Genomic DNA, 26,011 nt, shown 5'->3' on the forward strand with positions numbered 1-26,011 from the left:
TTTATGCATTTCTAATTATATTTACTTCAGAAATTCCTGTTTTTACAGGCTTTGTTTTATAATTCAATTTTAGCACTTGTGTTTTTATAAAAAGTAAGCAATGAATAAGGATTTCTAAAAACTTCTTTAATTTTTGATTGAAACAGGAAGCTAGTGTTTGTGGTTATTTTTAACTTTGTTTTTAAAGTTTTCTTATATACCTTCCATACACACAGGAGTGACATTTAGGATAGGAGGGGACTGCACCTTTAATTTAGATCATTCACGTATCTATTAGGAGGCTTCATTAGTCAAAATTGAATTGGCCAAGCAAATACACTCAATAATGTAAATATGCCCTTTCAATAGAGTATATTTTATTTTTGACTAGACAGAGAGGCCCACAGCAGGTGCTGTGGGGAAATTAAATACGGGATGCTTATTTACCTTAGCACTCAAGAAAAGCCATCTGACTTTAACTTTGTTAATCTCATTTTTGGCTATTGAAGAGTAGTCTCTATCATAATATCCCCAGACTCTAGGACACAATGGGGCAGCCTCTGCTCACTTACTGCTGTGGGTGAAATGAATATGAAGATTAAATTATCCTTTCACCACAGGAGAAAGTAGCCTACTTGATAGGATGACTGAGAACTGATGGAGCTGGCAGTTGATTCTCCCCATCTAAGGCTATGAAAAGATATTGAAGAGAGAAGAGTGAAATGTCTTGAGCCTCAACAAAAACTACCCTCCGGCATCGTTACATCCATATGTGACTTGAGGTCCTAGATCATCCTAGATTCAACCTTCGGAGTGCCTCAAAAATTAAAATCAATATTTTTGCCTTAAATTACATGACATTCAAGTAGCTCTTGTGCACATACCAACAGACCTAACAATTAGCTGGATTCTCTTAGCTTTCATAGTTTGAAGGCATTGTCCATCAATCACATCTTTAATCAAGCTATTTATATAGTAGGTTACATGGTGACACGACAGGGAGCATACATAAATACAAGGGTTTTTAGTGTAATAATCTTTTATAATAGCTGTTGCCGGGGCTACTTACTTATACCACGTTTCTTAGAGAAAGTTATTTTATTATGTCTAAAATGAAATTAATTGCTTTTTATATTTTTTATTATTACTAGATTATCATTTTTATGAGACAAATCTAAACTATTCTCTGCCTTGACTGATCCGCTGTGTGGGAGCCGTTAAAAGTTGGGGTAAAGAGAGGGGATGGGCTTGTCATAAGTGACAGTGATAACTGGTTGAAGCTGCTCCCAGGTGGCACAGCCCGAGGACTCCTTCTGTCAGTGCACGTGGCATAAGCAAAAGATTTGAATAGGATTCTTCTGCCTGCCTGAAATGCTGGTTTCCCCAATATTATGTCAAAGAAGTCTTACCAGATTAATTATGTAAATCTTTGTCAGCAGCATCATCTTTAGATGGGAATCTGATTACAGAAAGCAGATTGCCCTCTCCTCAATCATCACTCTGATAAATAAAACACTATCTAGGTTTCTAGAATACTTGTTGAGTCTTTTGTCCAGAAAACTCCAGCGGCCAGTGTGTTATTTAAATATTGGAGTGACAGGGTCCTGGTAATCACCTGGCATTAGAAAATGCAATCAGAATCTCCCACGTATCATGGGTCAAATTCTGGAGGAGCTCTAAAAAAATTCTTAATTTTTTTCATTATGCATATTCATGTAATTTTGGGCACTTTGACACCCTGATCAACATTCATTAATACTATGAAATGCTTTAAATCACCTCATTTGAAAGATTTTGTTCTGTGATCTACAAATGACTAACATTTGGAGAAGTTTACATAATACAAATAATGTGCATGTTTAGTGTAAATGGAAGATTAAAATCGGAAAGTAAAAGTATGCAAACATATGCCCGTAAATGCTGAGGGTCTATTACCCAAAACAAGGAGCTCACACCTTCTTTTCCTTTAAGCTGCTTCCAATTGTATTTTAGTTTGGGGTCTTACAGAATATCGTGTTTTCAGAGTGAATAACATGCCTGGGCCTGTTTTGAACTTGGCTAATTTGCTGCTTTGCCCAGACAAAAGCTTTTCTGATTAGATCTGATAATGTGCTCATCTTGGCTCAGTTAGAGCAATGGAGCTATACTACCAAGGGCCTCAGTGGCCCAATTTATGCACCTCAAAAAAAAAAAAAGGAGATTGCCATTATATTTTGGAAATGTGCTAAAAAGTTATAAGATATGTATAATATTTTAACCAGAATCTAGTTTTCTACTCACAGGTGATTTTCTGTGTAGTACATTTAAAAAAATATAGCCACAGTCATGTATAGTTATTCGTAATATAAGGCTTTCTAACTATGAAGTTATCCACAGAGTTATTTGAAAAAAATCACTGTAGTTAGTGCCATATTAAATGGCACTTAGATTATCTCTAGAAAAACATTTTCTAGCAGAGACTCACCTGGCAGTTTGTTAGAATACAATGTATAATGGGGGAGAAGTGTCTGTAGTCAATTATGATGTTTGGGGACATTTTATGGTCATCAGTAAAGAAGCATAGATTTGTAACCATTTCCAAAGCACTGGTTTGCTCTTTTTTTCCTCTATATGTACCTTTTATCAAGCCCACACAGTTTTTAAATAAAAGAAAAATTGGGGGGTGGTGGCAACTATTCACTGAGAATGCAGGCTGAAGGTCACACAATCTTGGGGGATCCTTTTATTTGTACTACCCTATACTACCAGTCCTCTGTGGGGCGGAGATGAGAGATGGGCAGCACTCTGGAGCCAAACAGTGACTGAAATTAACTGTAATATTAAATCCTCTTGGACCAGGTATTTTCCTATGTGGAATATTTTACATTAAAGATCATTAAATCATTAAAGATTTACATTAAAGATCAAATGTCTATGTAAACTTTACTTTAAAATGACATAAATCAGTCAGTTAAGGTGGCTCAGTCAGTTAAACATCTGAGTCTTTTGGCTTGGTTCATGATGTCCTGGGTTGTGGGATCAAGCCCCAAGTCAGGCTTCTTGCTCAGCTGGGAGTCTGCTTGAAAGATTCTCCCCCTCTGCCCTTCCCCTCCTTGCTCTCGTTCTCAAAATAAAATGAAATAAATAAATCTTCAAAAAAAAAATAATAAAATGACATAAATCTTAGTCAATTAAATGGAATTCCTTGAATGTTTATGTATGTGTGAATATACATGTTTGAACTGTTTTTGGTGAAATTCCTGACCTTCTGAAGGTACTTGGGCTTAGCCTCCCCATACATTTTTTTGGAAACAAAAACTTTTAACAGCCATGAGCATCAGTAACTCTGTGCTCAAAGATTTTCTAAGAACACCTGTCTTCCTAATGATATCTCTCCTTCTCTCTTCTCGTTTTAGCGATACAGTGTTGAAATGACCATCAGGGACCTGAAAAAGACGGAGCTGCTTAGTAAGGTTGAAGCTCTGAAGAAAGGTGGCGTTTTACTACCAAATGATCTCCTTGAAAAAGTGGATTCAATTAATGAAAAATGGGAACTGCTTGGGGTATTTGCATTTTTATTACTGTTTGTAGGTTATGTGTACATTTTTTGTGTAGTGAAGTACTCTATCTGTCTGATTTCCAATTTGAAGCACAAATATCTCTCTCTTTCAATTCACTACCCACATTTCAAACAAGCTATTTATGCTATTATGAGGGAAAAACACTGTTTTTCCTCTTCTGTTGATTTTTTTTTTTTTTTACTCTGAGCTTGTCTCCTCTCAGATTTTAATAATTTTGGTTCTTTAATACATAAAAAAGTAAGTAAAATATGCCATGTATTATGGGTATGCACCAAGTCAACTATAATACAGTATATCTGATATACACTGACTGTCATGCTTGAATGAATGTTAATAGAATTTATTCTGAAGGTACATGTTAGAGACATCCACTGTTTAACTATTTACTGTACCCTTCAGATGAAAAGTGGAGTTGTCACTACAGCTTTCAAGTCACACTAAAGCCACCAAAACAAAGATGCAAATCTGACCCAAATCTGAATTGCAGAATGAAATCAGCCTCTGTTTTATGCCTCAATTTCCAGCTCACTTTTAACAAAAGCCAAAAAAAAAAAAAAAAAAAAGTTTCGTGTAATTCATTTCACGCAATGATGGGCTGGGTCTCAGCCAAAGACTGCGATGCAAGAATCTGGCAAAAAGGCAATATAGAGATTCTGTTAACCAGAGACCAGGATGGCACTGTGCAGGAGACAGTGCCGTCCTTTTGTTGGAAGACAGCTGAGAGAGAGAGGTTAAACTGTATTTTTTCATCAACTTCTCCCCTAAATTGCCTTCACTTCAAATCAAGGGTAAGCTAAATTTGTCAATTACTTAAATGATTAATTATAACAGCAAAGTATGGGTGGTGTCAGTTATGGAGCATAATTTTGCATGTCTTCTATTGCCTGCCTTTTTTTAATTTTAAAGAAATAATACTCCAAAAATATTTTGAATAAAAAGCTCTCCGTGTACCTTGATGACTTGGAGGAACGCCAGTGTTCGGTTTATGCCATACTTAATCTAGGTGATTAAAAAACTGCAAGTTTAAATCCTTGCTTTCTCATCTAAATTCACGATACTCTATCCTTGTGCAAAGTAACTTAGAACACTGAAAGTTTTTCTTCTGGCCTACTGTTAGCATTACTTTTTAATAGTAATTAATGGCTTCCGCTTTATAATATGGTGATTTAAATTGGAGCCTACCGAATTCCACAGAATTCATTGATCTCCTCCAGGAGAAATGTGGTTAGCGTACGACATTTTTAAAGGGTTGTTTCACAAAACAGATGAGATCAGCAACTTTATATGCTTGATAGAAGGAGCAATAGTTTATGTTGTATTTTCACATACCTATTTCTAATTTGAGAAGTAACTGACAGTCATCTTTTTTTGAAAATTGTTTAATGTCATGTATATTGCTTCTTCAACAAAAATTTTAAATCATCCTAACATCCCAAAAAAGAGAGTATTTAGCTATCCTTCGTGAGTCAGATACCTGAAAAAGGGTTGCCATTTTGACAAAAATACCATTTGAGGACAATATGCAGAGTTTTGTAATGATTCAGGGGGAGAGAAAGGTGGAGGGAAAATTCTAACAAAACCTATGCCACACTAACACCATCAGGCATCCTGCTTTAATTGGCATGATTACATTTTAATTGGCATGAAAAAAATTTAAAGACAAGGATTTTAACTTCTAACAATAGTAAAATAGAGGGATATGGTTTTTAATATTACTTTCATCTAAGGTGAACAGTGTGGAATGGAAATACATTAGAATGAAATGTCAGTGGTGCGTACAGTTTAATCTGTGAAATTTTGTCCCCTGTGCTGCATATTACTCTGTCTCAATTGCATATTAAACAACCCTATCAAGGCAGGCATTGGCATCTGCTGTGCTGACACAAATTGTGAATTAAATGAAATTGATGTCCTCTGTCGTATATTTATGAAGACGGACCATTCTCTGAAGTATTCTGTTTATGAAGAATTTATGATTGCAAACTGTTCCAGAACAAAAAAGTGGCAATAAATTCTTTTTTGTGACCCTACCCTCCAAGGGCATTGATTTCACCTCCTGCTGCTACTTTTGTCACAGCATAAAAACAATAGCTAAATCTGGATTCCACTGAGGGTCTTCAAATTATCAATATTTGCACCATGAAAATACAAGGGTGTTGCCAAGAAAGGCAATTTTTCTGTTATGATCTCCTAAAGATACTATTTACAGAACACTACACAGCAAATGAATGTTTGTTGACTTAATTTTATTTGTGTTTTAAAGCTTATTTTTGTAGGTTTAATTCATCATTATAGATTAACTCCTACTGATTCTCCAGAGTGTTTTCCACAAAAAAAAAAAAAAAAAATCCCTCTCAGCTGCACTTTCATGCCATAGTGGTTAATCTAAGAAGGCTTCTAAGTGGATTGGGACTTACTTTGACACGTATATTAGAAAGTCTAGCATCCAGAAATGCAAAGTGAGAAGAATTGTGGGATTGAACAATTTTCCAAGTCAGGTAAAATGCAACAACAGCACCAAGGAAGCTACCCCTTCTGAATAGCCCTCAGTCATATAGTTGGGGAAAATTGTACTTTATGAAGCCAAAAAAAAAAAAAAGGGAATTTAATTCTCCATGCACAATCTACTCTTGGCCTCTTTAGTATATTGATTAAACTCAGACTTCTATCTCCTGAAAATGTTATGCAGAGAATATTTTACTGTAAACTCCTGTCATGAGAATTCAAATGAATTTTCATCAGTGACCATGGTGAACTTTTCCTTCCTGTTAAAGGAAATTATAAGTGAATGAGGTCTTCTTAAGCCTCTAGTGGTAGTCAGAACAACACACACTGCTCAAGAATTCGAAAATCCTAAATGGAACAATGAGCTCATCTGAAATGAATGTCCGTTGTGAGGTGGCAGGTGCAGCTGGACACCTTCCAGGTGGCCCTTGCTGCTAACCAAACTGTGGTACGTTTTTGGTACTGAAGCTAATATATGTTTTTGTTTTCTTGTTGGTGGTTTTTTGTTTTTTGTTTTTGTTTCTCATCGGATGCGTTAGAAAACCCTCAGACAGAAGATCCAGGACACAATGGCAGGACACAGTGGGTCTGGTCCACGTGACCTGCTCTCTCCCGAAAGCGGAAACCTGGTAAGGCAGCTGGAGGTCAGGATCAAAGAACTGAAAGGGTGGCTAAGAGATACAGAGCTTTTCATCTTCAATTCCTGCCTGAGACAAGAAAAGGAAGGAACAATGAATGCTGAGAAACAACTGCAATACTTTAAGGTAATAAAAAAACAATCAAAGTTGATAAAAAGCTTTCTTTATGGTAGGGATGAAATATTTATCAAGTACATAAAGTATGATACCCATGTATCTATGTATCACTGTGCACTTAAATGTTTCCTTGGATTTATAGACACCCTCCACATTTCTTGTATGCCAACGTCTGTGTGTGTATAAAGATGAACATTAAGCCTATCAAACACACATTGTACAGGGGAGATCGCTGCTGCTTGTGTGTTTTGTGCAATGCCTGTGGAGGGAGGGTTTGATAAATTAAAAGCAGACCAGCAAACACTAAAGATTACTGAGGACTTGGAGAGGCAGACCTAAATGTTCCATAAATAATATGGCTAAAAATACTTCCATAAATTGATACGATAAAAGCACGTGATTTAATTGAAGACCATTAGTGCTAACAAAAGAAAACATAATTTTTACATAAGAGAGAATCAACTACTTACGAAGGGAAGACATAAAGTGAGAGGTTCCTCCATGACAGGCACATTCCGTCGTTGGAAAGCGCCAACCTCAGCCAAACAGCGTGTGCGCATTCACTGTGTGTCCACGAAGAAGCAGCATTTACCCCTTTGTCTCCATGGTTTATGCCGTATCTACTGAAAAGCAGTTTAGAATCTGAGTATTTTCTTGTATTGCCTACGCCAGCCTGTACTACGTGAATCCTCCTGTAAATGCGGTGACTATTTGGGCTCTGGCTGTTGTCAGTCCGAGGCTTTGGGGTAATAGGGTATGAACTGGGTGGCAAGAAACCCTCTGGCATGAATGGTCTCAAAGAGGAGAAAGGAGAAAACCAAGAAAGAAGGAATTTCTTAGGACCAAGCAACTGTTTCTTTGCAAAGCCTTCCAGGACCAGATTTTATTCAGCCCCCCAGTCCCCAACCCCATGCCCCGCCATCCCCTCGAAGCCCTGCAATCTTCCAGCAATCGATCAGAGAATTCAGTCAAATGTGGTTCACCTTCCATCTGCCAGACAGGCAGGCTCACCTTGCTCACCTGCATAGCCCCGGAGGAGAAGCCCTCAAAGGTAAGACCACAATACTTCCCAATAAACTGCCTGCATTACACACCTGCGGACAGTTTTGGTTGAAAACCTCCTCTTCTGCCGTCCAATTGACAAGACCAAACTTGGACATTAAATGAAAGCCTCTTCCAAGGCAAATGGGTTTTTCTAACTAAAATCTTATATTGGGAAGATTTGTTTTTCATCTCTACTTGTCTTGCCCTGACCCCCCATTGCAGGGAGGTGGAGTCTTCAGGTATTTGAACATTACATGCACCTTATAAAGCATCCTGGTCATTACTAGGCTGGATTATGTGAAATATATTTTTCTCTGTAGTATCTATATCATAGCTTTAGTGAACCAGTTAATGGCCCCAGACAAATGTGTGACCTTGGACATATTTCTTGTATTATTCCTTGGTGTCTTAATTAATTTCTTCATCTATAAAATGGGATAGTGATAGTATTTATCTCACCCAGTTATGTGTTTACATACATAAATTATTATTTCTACTTTTCGTAATGGTACCTTTAAGGGAAAGGACTCTCTTAATGTTATAAATCCCAAAATGTTACATAATAATTGGAAATAATAACGGGAAGTTTGTTACTATAATTGTTTATATACCTGCCTACCACCGTATTTCATAGATTTAAAATTTATTTATTTAAAAACAACCCCCTTCCACTTTTATTATTATTATAAATGGAAAAAGCAGTTCTGCATTAATTTTGCTGATGCTTCCAAAAGACATTAGCTTTATGCTTTAGCTTTGTATAGGGTCATCAGCATGATTTTCAGCTATCCTAGAAGCAAATTTAAGAGTTTCAGAAACAGGGAAACAGGGAGAGACAGAGAGGAATCTCTAGCCTTCTGTATCATTAGATAGTTCCTAGGTGTCCTAGTCATTTGGTAATACTTTCTAGCCATGATGGAAATATTCACTGCACATAATTCATTATTTACCATGTGCATTTTAGTCCCCCAAAATAATCCTAGAATTTTCATTTCAAAAGTACCAGAGACTATCACATGCTTTTTGCTATTTTAGTTCTTTTTTCAAAGAGTATTTTTCTTAGAGAATTTTTATGTTTTCCATGTCACTATTTATGAACTAACTGTTTTTATACCCCACTCTTGGATATTTAGCTGTTTTTAAAATAATATAATAAATACAGAAATTTTCTACCCCTCCCCCCAAAAGGTAGGACTTTGATGATAATGTTTATCTCCCCATATGGTTTCCCAGCCTTATTCTATCCTCTCCTCTCCTCACTTAAGATAATCATAAACCCAATATTCTTTGTGCCCTTGCTTTCCTTTGGTAGGAAAGAATATTTTTGATTTTAGTTGTTTTTTTTTTTTTTTAAGATTTTATTTATTTATTTGACAGAGAGAAATCACAAGTAGATGGAGAGGCAGGCAGAGAGAGAGAGAGGGAAGCAGGCTCTCCGCTGAGCAGAGAGCCTGATGCGGGACTCGATCCCAGGACCCTGAGATCATGACCTGAGCCGAAGGCAGCGGCTTAACCCACTGAGCCACCCAGGCGCCCATGATTTTAGTTGTTTTTAACTTTATTAAAAGGTAATCATGCTGTGTGTTATCTTTTAAGACTTCCTTTTTCATTTAATATTATAATGCCAAGATTCATTCCTGTCTTTGAGTATGGCTGTAATTCACTTATTTTGACAACTGTATGATATTCCATCATGAGTATATACATATATCTCATTTAATGCTAATAGCAACCTATGAAGTTGGTATAAGGATCTTGATTTTGCAGGATATTCCTATGGAAACAGGTATATGGAGGTTAAGTTTTGTGTGTCCAAGGCCACATATGAGTGGTAGAATTAGGTTTTAAGTCAGACAGAATTAGGCTGACTCTAAAACCTCTGAAATACTATGCAAAATTGATATTTATTGATATTTACTGAATGCCCTTCAATGCCAGATGACTCAAAGGGAAAAACAGGATGGAACTAAATGTCACTGTGTCTTTGTGGTTGGTTTATCAGCCACAATCTTCAGCAGTTTGGCCAGAATTGCAAATAGATTTAGCTACTGAAGTTCTTGGGAGGTGAAAATATTTGTGTTTTTATTTTACATTTTTGTACTGTATCAGTGTCAACTTCTTTAGCATGTGTCACTTTTTAAATTGAAATGTTCAAACTTTTTTGAGATTATGGCACCCAGATAATTTTTCTGTATCCCTTGAAACTTTAGTCCCTTCTAAAGTTTGAGCTTGAGGAGTTTGAAGAGATCAGCTAAGTGGACCCAGCATGATGGCACTTCTTTTTTGTTTTGTAAGAAAGCTTTACACTTGTCTGTTGGAATAGATGTCTTTCCTTGCCAGAATTTTAAATATTTCTGAGCTGTTTACTCTTTAGTGCTTAGTGTATGATTAATCAAGTGTTCTGTATATTACCACATTCATTGGATGAATTAAACCAAATGTTTGCAATATAATAATAATGTAACATAATGTTTAGAATATGCCAGAATCATAATTAATAATAAGCATATGCAGAATAAAAACTTCTTACTTACCACAAATCCAAAGACCAGATAACCTTTGCCTTCTAAGTGATAAAGCCTCTCAGATAAAAGTTATTTTTTTTAAGATTTTATTTATTTATTTGACAGAGAGAAATCACAAGTAGGCAGAGAGGCAGAGAGAGAGAGAGAGAGGGAAGCAGACTCCCTGCCAAGCAGAGAACCTGATGTGGGACTCTATCCCAGGACCCTGAGATCATGACCTGAGCTGAAGGCAGAGGCTTAACCCCCTGAGCCACCAAGGCACCTTGAGATAGGAGTTATTGAAGAACCTTAAGTATGGAACTCTTTGGCACATTTCTCTTCTTCTTGTGTGTTCCCAAATGTCTTCTACTGTCATTGGTCACACTGAAGACAGGCTCTATCCATAGGACTTAGCTTTATGATTCTCCATTCTCTGAAATCTCAGGCTTTTAACAGAATGAATTCTTTTATATGCACCCAGAGCAATGACAGATAAGCTATAGTGCGCTGCCCAGGAAAACGGGGTGGGAGGGTGCTGCTTATGAAAGGGAAAACCCATCACTTTGTAGTCTCAACTGTTTCCTTCTTAGAGTTCGGTCTGGGATGAGAAAAAGGATCAGGATCTCAAGTATTCAGAAGAAGAGAAAAAGCAATTGCGGAATGTATTATTTCTCTCAAAGGCAGTAAGTGTGATAAATGGGGGATGAGACACAAGGCAAAATTCTACCTAAGAAAGAAAGAGTCAAAGCCCAGCATGGGGAGATACGTGAAGGTGTGAACGATTACAATCAAATGTGGAGAGCATGTCAGAGATTTAATGAGGTCAGCTGGCAATGGGCCCCTTAGAGCTGCGTGTGTGCGTATCTGTGTGCGCACGCGCGTATGCGTGTGTACGTGCACATGCATGCACAGCTTTAAGGCCTTTAGCTGGAAAGCACTACTCTTTAATGATGATCCTTCAAAGAGAAAATAATTGTTTAATCATACATTCCTTGTATTCCATAACTGAATTCATTAGTCTAAAGACTCAAATTGGGGAGAAATTATTCAATACTGCTAGCACAAAGAGGGGGCGGCACTGGACTGGGCCCAGAACCAGCCCAGGAAGGACAAGTTTAGAGCTGCCAAGAGGCTCTGTCATCAAGAAGGTGAATGAGTGGAGTAGATTTGGTAAGCTTGGCAATGATTAATGCCCCACATTTGCTTAGCAATTTAAATTGAACCAACCACTTTTACCCAAGCTATTCTACTTAAACTTTACACTAATTATGTAAGGTAAAAATTATGATCACTCTCTTATGGGTCTTTTTATTTATTTTTATGAACGACAAACTTCTGAGTTTATCATTCATAAAAATAATGGCTTTGAGAGGTCATTCAGCATGACTTGTTTGAATCCACACAGCAACTAGCATCAGAGACAGAGCAAAAGCCATGGTCTTTGGGTTCAAATTCCAGTATTCTCCCATCCAGTCATTCACCAATCCTTCAAAATAAACATTGAAACCTTGTTGTACTCTAAATCAAGAGTTGGCAAACATTTTCTGTAAAAGGCCAGATAATACAATCTCTGTCACAATTACTCAACTCTGCTGCTGTCCTGGAAAAGTGGCCACCAGTAATATGTAAATGAATTAATATAGTCTGTTCAATAAAACTAATTTACAAAACTATTTATAGAAGCAGGCGGTGGGCCAGATTTGGTCCTCCGGCTTTAGGTCTCTGGCCCTGCTCTAGATTACAAAAAGTATCATAACATGGGAACATCTACATCTTCTTTTCAGAAAGGAGGCCATGCTAGAATTGCAATAGGAGGAACGAAATGTTCTTTAACAGTTTGAACAAGGACAACTAATACTGACCAAGTGTTCACAAGATGTCAGTCACAGTTTCTAAGTGTTTTACCTGAATTTGCTTATTTAATCCTTACCACCATCCTGAGGCAGGTTTTTTATTATCCCGTATTTCTAGACGAGAAAACAGAAGCAGGGAAAATTCAAGTAATTTGCTTGACGTCATTCAGGTAGTTAATGACAGAGCCAATAGTTGGGCCTAGTAAGTCTATTCCGGAATCAGTCTCTATTTTGTAAACCCAACAGTCCCTAGGTCAAAGATCTGTTTCTGAAAAGAGGAGAACACATTAAATGGTAGCCTACTCTTGTTCTTTTCCCATTTCTGAATACTTGACAGCCAGCTGAAGGAAGTCAGCCAGTCAATGTTTTAAATCTTGGAAATCAAAAATTTAAGGTAGAGTCTTTAAAAGAGAGTCAAATTAGCTATCAAATGTGTAGCATTACTAACTGATACTCTGAAAAGGAATATCACTAATACGCTTTCTTTAAAAAGGAGATAAATAAAAGAGCTAAACACAGTTCACGTGCTTGAGGAAATATTTTCCCAAATCTCACTGTATAATTTCCAAAAGTAAAAAATTGGTCCAATCCAGGCAATATAGTTAGAGGGAATTTCCCGTGTCCACTCTAACCGATCTCAAATGCCACCATAAATAATCACACTTCCTGTGTCCCTCCCAACCCACATTTTTAAGGAGATTAGGTTGGAAGAGAGAAGAGAATATTTTGGAAGTTTTGAAATAAGTGAAAGGAAGCTGTGGTTCCTGCAGGTCCAGGATCATCTCTGTTGCTGTGTCCTGAAGCCATTATAAACTTTGTAATGATGTTGTTGGCAAAGCTGCAAAGAATTACAGTGATTCAGTCTGGCTGTGACAAATGCATGCGAATGCTTTCAAAATCAATGAACATCAGACAGGACTTAATCTTTTCTATATGTCTTAGATAAAATTTTTTATAAAGTTTATATATTAACCAAGTAATTTCATCAAAAGAAAATACTGAATTAAACTTTTATCAGATATTTTTTTCCACCATATGTAAAAAAATCTATCATCTAACAATTTAGTAATTTTAAGAAACTGGATACAATCTAGAACTGCCTTTAAATATTTTGACTGGGTTAAGGTTTAAATTCAAAGATAGAGTTAAATAAATGTTATATACACACCATCTGGGAGGTGGTGGGAAGACCCACAGGAAATTTTTATAAGCAGTCCCAGTACAGCCTTTTAAAGTAAATAAAAAGAAACAACAGAGGCATAATTCTTTCTGAGCATACCTTTTACTAGAAGAAGATGCTGCATGATTTCTATGAAGGGAAATGTGTTGAGGATACAAAGACATAGCTGTATACTCATTTCATATGTGTCATTTGTATAACTTCTATCAGGTAAACCAGATTCATGGAAATCAAAGGCTGTAATGCTAATCTAGACAGATGAGAGAGTCTCACCCATCTTTACTTTATGGCTACTTAGGAAATCAATAGAACTGCATTTAGTCTCTGAAACCACTGTGATTACTGTTTCAATTCTTAATTCTTCATTGATTTCTTAACATTACTCAAGTATTATTTTTATTGTTAATAAATTCAAATAAGGAAGAAACTGGGAGAACAGAATTGCAAACTTTTCTCCATGCTCTCCACTTACCTAAATATAGGATGGGAACAAGGCATCTGACTCATAATAGTGAGGATTCACCAATGGGTTCAAGATGCTTAGATGTATAGTGGTTCTACCTATTTCTAATTCATAATCTTCCTTAAAGCCCTAGGTTTCTCATCTTAAAAATGGAGATAATAGGGGTGCCTTGGTGGCTCAGTTGGTTAAGCGTCCAACTCTTGATTTATGGCTAGATTCTTTATGAAATTTTATATCAGATTCTTTATGAAATCTCCCCTCTCACCTGTGAAAAGGACAGCTCTTTTAGGATGCAGTATACCAGATCCCAGAGTATCAACGAGTTTCACATTAGACTACTTTTCAGCTTTTGAACAAGATGGCAAAATAGCTACTAAGAGTCTTCTTTCCCATTTTCTTTCTCCCTGAACTTTTGTAAACACTCTTTAGATCTTCATCCTATCTTTTCCTGGATTACAGCTTTACATGTACAATTAGGTCTCCATTTAAGAAGATAAGCAAAATTCCTATTTTTTTTTTCATGTTCATAATGAGTTGTCAGTCCTCTTCTGTAACTTTAATACATTATTCTTTTACAATTTACCAATAAATAGTATTTATTGAGTACCTTCACTGGGTCATGTTGATTAGCAACATTATGATCTAGGATTTCCAGCTATGTGATCTCAGTAAATAGTTCTTTTTGCCTGATATTCTTTATTTGTAAATTGGGTTTTTGGTTTGAAAGGATTCCCTTCACCTCTAGCATTCTGTGACTTTGTAGTAGGCATCTTTTTCCTTTGATAAATTTATTCAGTTATAGATGCCATTTAATTCCTCTAAACAACACTTTCAGTGTGGCACAAAACTTCCAAAACATAGTCAATTCAGTGTTCCCAGAGTCATGTTTTACTTCATTGAGAATGATGCTTCAGAAGGACAAAGGCATCTTTTGAACTGGCGTTCATTGCCTTTGTCACCACAGTAGCCAACTTTGTTTTTGTACCCATTTTCTTTCCAGCATTATAGTATCTTTATAATTTGATAGAGATGCTCATCTAAAATGGGAAAGAAAAGGTCTTCCTAGTTATGAATTTCAGTCAGAATGGTGGCACAGGTAACATGAATATGTATGTTTTAGTTGTTTTATGCATCTCGGGACTTGGTTGATTTAAAACTAGAAAGAACTATACCAATAAATGCTGGTACGGTGATGACAAACAAATGTACAGGTCTGTGAGAAGTGGAATACAGAAAATTCTTGGTAAAAATTAATGACCAGTGGGGACTCAGATGGTTAAGCCTCTGCCTTCTGCTCGGGTCTCCGGGTCCTGGGATTGAGCCCCGCATCGGGCTCCCTGCTCAGTGGGGAGTCTTCTTCTCTCTCCTCCTCTTCTTTTCCCTCCTGCTAGTGCTCTCTCTTTCCCTCAAATAAATAAATAAATAAAATCTATCTATCTATCTATTTGAAATTAATGACCAGGGTGAAGAGATGAAAGGTTTGAATCAAAGAGGCTGAATCAGAGACCGTAGTCAGATACCCTCCCCTCACTTTATTCCTTCCTCATCTATTAGGTGCCCTGAAGTCCTTCATGATGTATCTAAAAGCATAATAATGTATCTTGCCTTTCATTTTTGTTGTCAGTTTTTTAGCATATTGTTTTAGGTAAATTTTTTATAAGTTGCATTCTAATGAAATCTGAAAGTCTGTATCTTTTAGTAAAAACACTAAGCCCATTCCCATTTAGTTTCTTGATTAAGATTGCTGATCTTTTATTTTATTTCATCATGTTCATTCATTTATTCATTCAGTAAATATTTCTTGGAACGTACCATGTGGCAGGCACTGGGCTGAGTGTTAGTGATGCATGGAGCTTACGCTGCAATCTTGTTTAAACGTTTTGCTGTAAGACATGTTGTTTTGTTCATTTTTATCCTAGGAAATTGGAATATTTTTAACATATCCTTTATATCCAATAACAATGCATTGACGTTTTACTGATGCCACTTCTAAAATGAGAAATTGACTTCTCTGCATCCTCTGCCCTATTCCTCCATTTTTGTTATTATAATCTTGGATTTAGTTATTAGCTAATGTTATTATTAATTTACTAACTTAATTAAATTCTTTCTCATACTTGCAATAATTCCTTTTGATGTTAGCATTGTATTTTATAAGAATATGAAAAATAATTCAGAATATTTTATTATACCCATTTCATTGCTCAATATCAGCTTTTTTATACCATGGTTTTCCATTTTCTTACAAAAATTACTCTTAGTATTATTATATTGTCTTCTAATAATTTTTATAGGAAAAGTACATTCTTAGTATATCCTTCAAACCTTTGCATGTCTGAAAATGTGTTTTGTTTGACCTTGCATGTAAACAGTAGCTTGGCTGAGTATAAAATTTTGCCAAGGGAAATATAACCTTTGACCATCAAAACTGCCAGTGATTCTTTCGGCATTTATAGTTATAAAGGAGAGGTCTGATTTTAGTTATTACATAGTACCCTTGTTTTTCCACTTATTATGAGTGGGTGTTGGTCTCTTTTTATTTCTTTTGCTGGGAACCTGGTGAGTCCTAATTGTTTTTGAAAACTGAAATTCTGCTTTCGGTCGGTGAGTTTTACCTGCTGTTTGATTATCACAAGTTGCCTACACATTTAGTTCCCTCCTTTTAGAAATCATTCCATGCACATTGAGTCAGCTAGATCTTTCATTCACTTAAAGAAGTGTATTTTTATTTCTTCCTTATCGGGGACTTTCGATGGAATTTTCAAGGTTGTTTTCTGGTTTTGCAGTACCTAATTTTGTAGGTTGTCTTCATTGCAATCTTAAATTCACCAAAAGTTCCTTTCATCTTTGTACAATCTTTACCAATCTTAATTTGTTTCATTTGTAGAAGTGCCTACCGCAGTGCTACGGATGCAGTATTTTTGTGCATATTTTTGAGAAATGGATTAAAAATTTCTGAGGTTTTCTTTTTTCTTGTATTAATTCTGCTTCAAAAGGAATCTATTAGTCTGTTGCTTTGAGTGTTCAAATTGGCACCTCCCTTGAACTACAGTGTCTTCCTTTCTGTGTCTCTTTATTCTTAAGTAGGAAGTTTTGTTTTCTGGAACTAAGTGTTAAGATAGGTCCTCCAAGAGATTCTTAAGTGGCTTCCTGTACAAATATTTCAGGCCCAGACAAAAAGGAAATGGAAAATTTCAATTCCCCTTAGTTTTATTTAAATCCCAGAATGAGAAAAATAGACCATATACAGGGATAGCAAATTGTCTATTGATACTGCAGCATGGGGTACCTACATCTCTACTCTCAGGTGAGGTTGAAAGCAAGCTAAGGAATCTACACTTTTCTCATTCATCAGGGACATCTTCAGCATCCCAGCACAGGCGGGTGGTCTTGCAGAGTTGTGTCCATCAGCTTTGAGAGAGAAAGTCCCATTAGAAGGTAGCTCTTCTGTAACTTAGGTGATAAGTTCTGGGGACTTGAAATAGTACAATTATAGTGGAAGATAGGAGGCTGGATTTAAGAGAGACCTCAGGGTTAGAGGTGACAGGATTTGGGAACTGCTCTGCTGGTAGGAGTGTGAAAGTAGAAGGCCTTCTCCAGACTTTCTCCCACTAAGAGTCCCTCTCTTCCTGGAATGCTCTTGCTTCTGTTTTTAAATCAGGAAGAGAATCTTCAACAAAAAACCTTGGAAGTAGTAGAACACGTGTAAAGATGAAGGAGTTCTGATACCTAAAAAGAGAAGCCAGTTCAAGATTATTTGGGAATTTGGGTAACAATATTTTAAATTTATTCAATACTTTCCTGTTATGCAAACACCTGTGTCAGGTGTTGTGCTGGGTACTAGGGTGAAACATCCACTGTCCTCTTCCAAGGAACACACAGTCTAAAGGGGGATGGTAACAAGTGAACAGGCAAGTAGAATAGAATGTAGTATGGGCTGTGGTGGGAATTAACGTAGTGTGCTGTGAAAGTACATGGGGCATTACTGGGGATGGCAAGGAATTTCCTAGAATGAGTGACTCTTAAGTTGAGATCTGAAGTGAAGGAGGGGAAGAGTGAACAGAATAGTATGTGCATGTACCTAGAGGTCTGGAGATAAGAGATTGAAGAAATTCCTGTGTTTATTTCAATGTTATTCTGGTGTCTGTAGGTAGGAATCTATGTGTCTTAGCAACAAACTAGAGTGCAAACTTTTTTTTAATTAAAATTTTATTTCTATTAGAGCAATTTGAGGTTCTAGCAAAACTGAGGGAAAGGTACAGAGATTTTCCATTATATTCCCTGGCCCCACACATGCACAGCCTCCCCGTTATCAACTTACCCCACCAGAGTAGGACATTTGTCACAACTGATGAACCTGCAGTGACAGATTGTGATCACTCCAAGTTCATAGTTTTACTACAGTTCACTCAGTGCTTACATTCTGTGGGACTAGACAGCTGTATAATGACATGTATCTGTCATTATGGTTTATCTTACCGAGTATTTTCACTCCCCTAAAAATCTTCTGTGCTCTGACAATTCATTCCTCACCCCTAGCCCCCTGCCCCAATCCCTGGCAGTCCCTGATCTTTTTACTCTGCATAGTTTTGTTTTTTCCAGAATGTTGTATGGTTGGAATCATACAGTATGTTGCCTTTTCAGATTAACCTCTGTCACTTAGTAATATGCTTTTAAAATTCTTCTATGTCATTTTCATGGGTTGATAGCTCATTTCTTTTTAGCACTGAATAATATCCCATTGTCTGATTATAACATAGTTTATTAATCCATTCACCTACTGAAGGACATCTTGGTTGCTTTTAAGCTTTGGCAGTTATGAATAAGGCTACCATAAATATCCATATGCAGGTTCTTGTGTAGACATAAGTTTTCAACTCCTTTGGGTGAATACCAAGGAGCATGATTGCTGGATTGTATGGTATGAGTGTATTTTGTTTTGTCTTCCAAAGTGCTCATACCATTTTGCATTCCCACCAGCACTGAATAAGAGTCCTTTTTCCATATCCTCTTCAGCATTTTGTGTTGTCAGTATTTTGAGTTTTGGCTATTTTAATAGGTGTGTGGTGATATGTCATTGTTGTTTTGAGTATATACTTTTTAAAAGTAGGACTATCTTAAAATACCTGTTTTGCATACCCTTTATTATACCATAAACAATGTACCTTAGAGTCACTAAGTACTCGAGAAGTACTTAGCAGATTGTAAGTAAGACAGACTGAGATCAGATAGCTAGCTCAAACTTTTTTTCCCAAAGAAGAAAAAAAAAGTCTCTGATAAATTAAATGACCACACAACCAGAGCCAGACGGCAACCCACATCTCCTGAATCCTAATCCAGCCATAGTCCAATAATACCAAACCAAAGATTTCTTGCAACTTAATACTGATGTCTTTGCAATTCTCACAACTCAATTTTTTCTCTATAAAATAGAAATACTGAGCCTATCTCATCTGATGAATAGAAATAAAAAATCATTACAAGGGACATTGTGATTAATAGGAAATGTAGAAATGCTTATTAATACTATAAAGTCCTATTATAAATAATATTAAAAATACATATGACAATAAACCAAGGCCCCTTTGGTATTGGAATTCAGAGACTTACCATCTTGACCTGCAACAGCTTCTCATTTCCAGGGGCTTTACTCTCAGGAGTTCAACTCGGTGTTGAGTTTGCTATCATTTTTCACCTTCTGTTTATGTTGTACCTCCGTATGAGGAGCTTAAAGAGCTTTAGAGACATTAGCTCATTAATCCTCCCAAAACCTCTCTAAGATAGGACAGAAGCATAAATCATTATTCCCATCTGGAAAAAAAAAATAACCTAACTTATCTCTCTTAATTTCATTAATGCTCTAAACTGTTGATTAAATCCTAACTTACATTTTGTACATTTAGAATATTGCATTATCTTCCCCAAGGATATTTTTATTTCTTTTTGAATTTAATGACATTAGGATAAGTGCAAAAATGGATCGGCAGACCTGGTTTTAGAAGTTCCTTTGAGAAGTGTGGGATAGGTGGTAAACCAGGTTCTGCCTTCCCCTCATGCTCTCCCCCTTTTCTCAAAATGTCTTTCTCTACTGCCCTTCAGTCATGACAGGAGAAATGACTTAAGAATTGGAAGAATGTTTCAAGACCCATTCATTCCTTTATCTGTCAGGCAAGACTACCTACCAGCAAGAGAGCCAATGGATATCCATTCAACCATGCCATCCTAGCTCCCAGTAAAACGTTGGTGCAAGGGACTTCAAAGCTCTATGAAAGCAACAGTGGAAGTCAGCTTTTCAATTTTGTGTGCTTTGTTTAGGTATGTGGTCCTCACTGTAAAGGTTTTTGGAGTTAGACTTTGAATATTTTAGAACATGAGCAGACCATCGTAGACCACCAGATGATATTTTTCCTATCTCTTAACAGAATAAGCTTAGGTAATAATCTGGTGCCAGAAAATTTTAAAAGCCAAAGGATTGTTGCACTTTAGAGAAAGGGTATTGAGGGCATGTGAAAGTTACAGGATTTACTTGAGATCACACAACTGGTAATTGCCAAACTAGGAAAATACTCAAGTTGTGCTTTTCCCCCTTCAAACCAAGTTGCTTCTCAGATATTCGACAGATATACCTTCATGCTCGGATAACATATATTCTGCCTTGCTGCCAAAATACTAGATGGAATGAATGAAGGCACTTGTCCCCTAATATATTCAGTCATCTTTAAGGGAGCAAGCAGGAGAGAGACATGGTGTCTCAGAAGAAATGAAAACAGAATCCTCTAAAAGGAGAATTAACTGTGTTCAAGAAAATTCACTCAAACAATTCTCCCAGACCTCTGCTTTATTTTAGCTATGGGAGTGTTTAAAGAATGAAGTTCTTATTACATTTCCTTTTCACAAGGTTCTGGAATATTGCTTTGAGCTAAATAATCATTATAGCAATTTACCAGTTGGCTAATATTTAGTCAGCATCTCTCTACTACCTAATATAATGGTTGAAGAGTGTTTTGCTGTTACATATTAGTTAAACTTCTAAACGACCCTGAGAGTGTGGTTAGTATTATTGCACATCTGGGAATACTGAAAACTGGTGAAAAGGAGTGGATTTGCCCTGGATTTCCACCACAAAAGTGAGGGAAAGAGCTAAGAAGCAAATTCCTCATGATCCAAACTCACAAGAAAATGCCCTATACGATGCTATAAAAATAAAATCAGAAATGTGAAGTTTATAGAGCTGTCTATACCTAAGTCTCTTCCAGGTTGGGGAGGAATAAATGAATAAACAGAAGAATCTTTCCAGGGTTGACTTTTTGTCCCTAGTATCATTTTCCTCCTTTTCGGTGGTGTTATTCCCCCAAACTTAACTCTTTCCTGCTTTGTTATTGTGTCCCAAGTGTTCTTGAATTCATTGATTTCCCACCTGTAGGATTCTGCAATAAGAGGAATACTTCCCTAAAATACCCATTCCTACTTGTTATACTTCAAGTAACACTCTGAGCTTTGTGACAAAGAAGCCAAGAGTGGCTTCATAGGAAGTAAACAATATGTTACTCAGGGATAAATTTGGGAAAATAGAGTCTGATAGGGGAGATGGGTGAGGAATAGTCAAGTATGTATGGATGAGAGAACTAGAAAAATACCATGCAACAGAGTTGAGTGAGTCGTGACACCAGTTAGTTCAATCATCTGTCCTCTCCTACATGTTCCACACTATCCCTCGGAATTCCTCTTAGGTCATCCTTGCTTCTGTGTTTTCTCACTTTCTTTCTCCCTGCTTTTTCTTGCGGTTTCATTCTCCAGGTATGATTTTTATGATAATCCTTCTTTTATAGATTTAGCCTAATGGGTGTATTGTGCTGTACCTTGTCACATAGAATTCTTTTCTTTCTTTCCTCAAGACTGTCCTGAATATTCCTTTGACCTGGCCGGTGAATACCCAATATCCATTAAATGAGCAAAAGAGTTCAGGTAGCTGGGATCAACAGATAATGTAGAGGAGGAAAATCACCTTTATCCATTCTCCAGAATTACTTTGAAATGATTCCCAGGGAATCTAATAAGAGATAAAAAGTGCAGTGGGTGTTGTCAATAGATTTCAAAATATAATAATGTAAAAATAAATGGCAATTAATGCCTTATCTGCTTATGAAAAGAGTGATTATAGAATTTTAAGAAAAGGTATTTTGTAGTGTAATGTCTAAGTTGCATTTATATCCAGCTCCCTTTCCTCCTTATTGCTAAAAGTTACCTTCCTATAATTGCAGACTAGTTTAACATCTTAACAATAATGGACATGTTTTTAAAAGATTATTGCCAAAAGTGCATTCTTTATTCCAGGGAGACTCTGTAATAGATACCAGCATTTTAGTAATGATACAAGCAATCTGTAAGCTATTACAGTTTTCTTTAGAGTAACTTAATCTTCATATTGTTTTGTATGTCTGGAATTTTAATAGTGTTTTTAATTTAGAAAAGGAAGTATAAAACATATTACTAATTGCATGTGAATATGAACTAAGCACATGACCACTGAGCTTGATTTTTAAAAACAAACATATTTAAAAGTACTTAACCTAATGTAGGAAAAGTCATACAAAAAAATTAAAGAATACCACACAGGGATAACAACAGCTTTCATGGAATAACACAGTGAGGGCCTGCTAATTTTAGCATGCTTATTGTATTTTAGTCCACAGCTAAAAAAAAATAGCTAATAGAAATAGAAATACTCCTTTCCAAATATAATTAATATTTTTCAACACACAAAAGTGCAAACAATTAAAACATCAAATGAGTGTTTGTAAAAGAAGGATTAGTTTTTCCCTTGATAACATCATTCATCCAAGAATTTGCAGTATTAACTGATAGTCCTTGTGGCCCTTCACGGTTCAGCTTCATTGGTGAGGATGCTAGATTGCAAGAAGTTAGATCTTTTTCTAGGTCAAAGGTCAGGTTATTTAGGACACGGAGGTTAAGGTGACTGGTCTTTGGACTTCAATTGTCTGTTGCCTAGGTGAATAGAGGGCAGATGATTTTTCTTTAAAAAAAAAAAAGGAAGTATTCACTGGAAATATTTTGATTTTCAATGTTATAAGAAATCATTTGATGTTAGAATCTAGACTTACATTGACATGTGCAGTTTTGAAACTATTTTGGCACACATCCCAGACCTTCAAGAAGCTGATAGAGATGTGCTTGGTAAACCAATTCAGGGGTCTTTAATGCTATTTTTAAAATCCAGCTTTTACATTAAATAAACCAGTTTGTTATTTTGAAAGAAGTTATAATCTACTTAAAACTGTCATTCTCTGTTTCTAACTTGCAATTAGATGATATTTCCAAAATGTCAGACCTAGATTCTGTTTCTACCATCACCATAATAAAATGTGACAGCCAAGATATTATATCAATACCTTTTCCATAATTAGCAATAAGGATCCTGCCAAGGGTTAACTAGAAAAGTTTCATAAACGTTTTTCTACAAATGGTTCTGAAGGCAGTATTATGCTTTTGAAATCTGCTAATGTAGCAAAGACTCATGACAACCAGGAGACAAATCTATGAGCAAAACTGTTTGGAGAGAATAGTTTTGTAGTGTATGATGTATGTTATGTAAATGAGCTTATTAGGACTCTCATCTATTTTATTATTGGTGACCAATTTAATAGAGGCATTTAAAAAACAATATTTCTGCCTGACTCCTAGAAATGAAGAAGATACATTGATATAATTGAGAGCAAATGATTGCATGTCGTGCCATTTAATCATGTCATTTTTCAATTGCTATTTTTTGCACTTCACTGCATGCTTATAGAATATTTAGCTTCAATATAGATTAAGTCCCAGGGTTTGCAACTGAGCTGAGTTCCTATATTGGCTGATGTTGTCTTTTAAGTTTGGAATCAGTTAAAGTATGCAGATGTCATCTGCCCACGTTTCCTTTAAAATATGCACGTCATCATTCATACCTCACTTGAGGTATTTTAATTTTTTTGTTGTTTTGAAGAATTATCTCTTTACAATTCCTGGATGGAAAGTCTTACTTGCAATACTTATGCAGGAGATATAGTTAAGATAAGCACATAATTGGTTCAAGAATGGAGCCATCAGGACCAAAAGATCTGCTGACCTTTTGCTGGAAACTTGTGTGATCATTTGCCTAATGAATGTTTCCTACTTTTGTTTAATCTCTTTTTGATGACTTATATAACTTAGATTTTTCTCAGAAAAGAGGTTATTTTCCACTGGGTGCTAGAATATGAGGTCCTTGTGGGCAGAAACTCATCTCTTTCATTCACAGGTGTGTCTCAAACACTCAGAACAGTACCCATTATAGTAGGTGTTCAATAAATACTTGTTCAGTGAACGAATTAGTATTTTTGCCATCTCTGCTATCACAACTACCCTGGGTTTAAGAATTGCATAGATTACTGATTTTTAACAATGGCCTAGAAATAGGTATAAGATAGACCCCTGAAAGTTATCCTGAAGAACTTGTTGGCTGTCTTTTCAACAGTAACTTTATGGCTCTGGCCATTTCTGCTTAGAAATTGGGAACCAGAATAGTCTGAAAATGGAGAAATTTTACAAGCCTCTTTAGCTCTCATGAAAGGAAATGTAGCATAATATTTTCATGAACTGCTTGGAATTCAGGTTGCGTGGGTTAGCATGCTGCCTTTGCTGCTTATTAGCTGTGTTAACTGATCAGTTACTTAGCCTCTCTGTCGCTATTTCCTTGTTTGTGAAATAGGCACATGGCAATAATATATATCTTGTAGTGCTGTTGTAAGGATTAAATGAGCCAATATATATCAAATACCTAATGAAATACATAGCAGAGGAATACACAAATAATGTTTGTCATTAATGTATGAGATTAGTGAAAAATAACTAAGAAAATACTCAGAACAGTATACTAGCAATTTAATAAGATTCAGTGATTTTTGGTTATTATTTTGCAGTCAAGGAAATCCTTGACTACATGTTTGAAGAGAACATAACATCTTAAAAATTTTTTGTGTTGGTTCATATACATATAGTCAACTTAGAATGGTCTTTGGCAAAGTACATGATGTACATTTGATAGGTCAGGTTTCTCATTTTTCTACTGACACCAACAACACAATAGATTACAGTTCTGTAAGATGTACATGATTATAAGCGAAACTCATCACTGCAGTAATTAGATTTAACTAATGTTCTTTGATTTCCACATTTTCTTCAACTCCTTTTCCACATTCATGCTCTTCTAGGTATACTTTTCTGTTTATGTTTTACGATATTTCTAGAAGTATGATATTTCTAGAAGTATTTCTGAACTTCTAGAAGAAGTTCAGCTATATTAAAAATGGCATATTTTTTTTATCATATAGCAGAATGTCTTATCTGTGAACTGAGATTTATAGATTTGTAGTTATGACTCCATCTGAAGGAATTTTATAGCCATTACTTTTTAAAAAAAAAGATTTATTTATTTATTTGACACAGAGAGAGTGAGTGAGAGCAGGGGAGGGGCAGGCGAAAAGGGAGAGAATCCCAAGCAGACTCCCTGCTGAGTGTGGAGCCCAGCAAGGGGCTCGATCTCACAACTCATGACCCCAAGATCAAGAGTCACATGCTGTACTGACTGAGTCAGGCATACACTCCTTTTATTCCTTTTTATTACCAAATAATATTCCATTGTATGGGTACACTACATTTTTTTGATCCATTCACCCATTGATAGATACTTGAGGTGTTTCCACTTTTTGGCTCTTATGAATAATGTGGTTATGGATATTTCTGTGGTCATATGTTTTCAGTTATTCTGGACATTTACCTAGAAGAGAACTTGCTGGACTATATAGTAATTCCATGTTTAACTTTTTGAGGAAATACTATACTGTTTTCCAAAGTGAATGGTGCTACTTTGCAATCCCACCAGCAATGCATGTGGATTCCAATCTCCTTATATCTTTACCAACATTGTAATTTCTGTCTTTTTTATTTTAAAAAGTATGTAGTTATGGTTTATACTTGCTTTTTCCTGATGGCTAATGATGATGAATATTTTTCCATATGTTTATTGGCCAATTGTATGTTTTCCTTGAAGAAATGTTTATTTAATACTTTGCCCATTTAAAAAATGGTGTTACTTATCTTTATATTATTGAATTTTAAGTGTTCTTTGTA

General features: G+C 36.0%; 1 protein-coding gene across 5 annotated transcripts in view; it reads left to right on the plus strand.

The window, feature by feature from the left end:
* The window catches only part of AKAP6 (A-kinase anchoring protein 6), a 514,317-nt gene that overhangs the window by 432,919 nt on the left and 55,387 nt on the right, over positions 1 to 26,011 (plus strand). For all 5 annotated transcript variants that reach the window (XM_045067871.1, XM_013047435.2, XM_045067872.1 and 2 more), the window contains 2 exons: positions 3,375 to 3,521; positions 6,584 to 6,808. In XM_045067871.1, coding sequence (XP_044923806.1) covers positions 3,375 to 3,521; positions 6,584 to 6,808 — 372 coding nt within the window. The remainder of the gene's footprint in view (positions 1 to 3,374; positions 3,522 to 6,583; positions 6,809 to 26,011) is intronic.

This window comes from Mustela putorius, unplaced genomic scaffold (assembly GCF_011764305.1).
Source record: "Mustela putorius furo isolate JIRA1106 unplaced genomic scaffold, ASM1176430v1.1 tig00003898_pilon_pilon_pilon, whole genome shotgun sequence".
In the NCBI taxonomy this organism is placed as follows: Eukaryota; Metazoa; Chordata; class Mammalia; order Carnivora; family Mustelidae; genus Mustela; species Mustela putorius.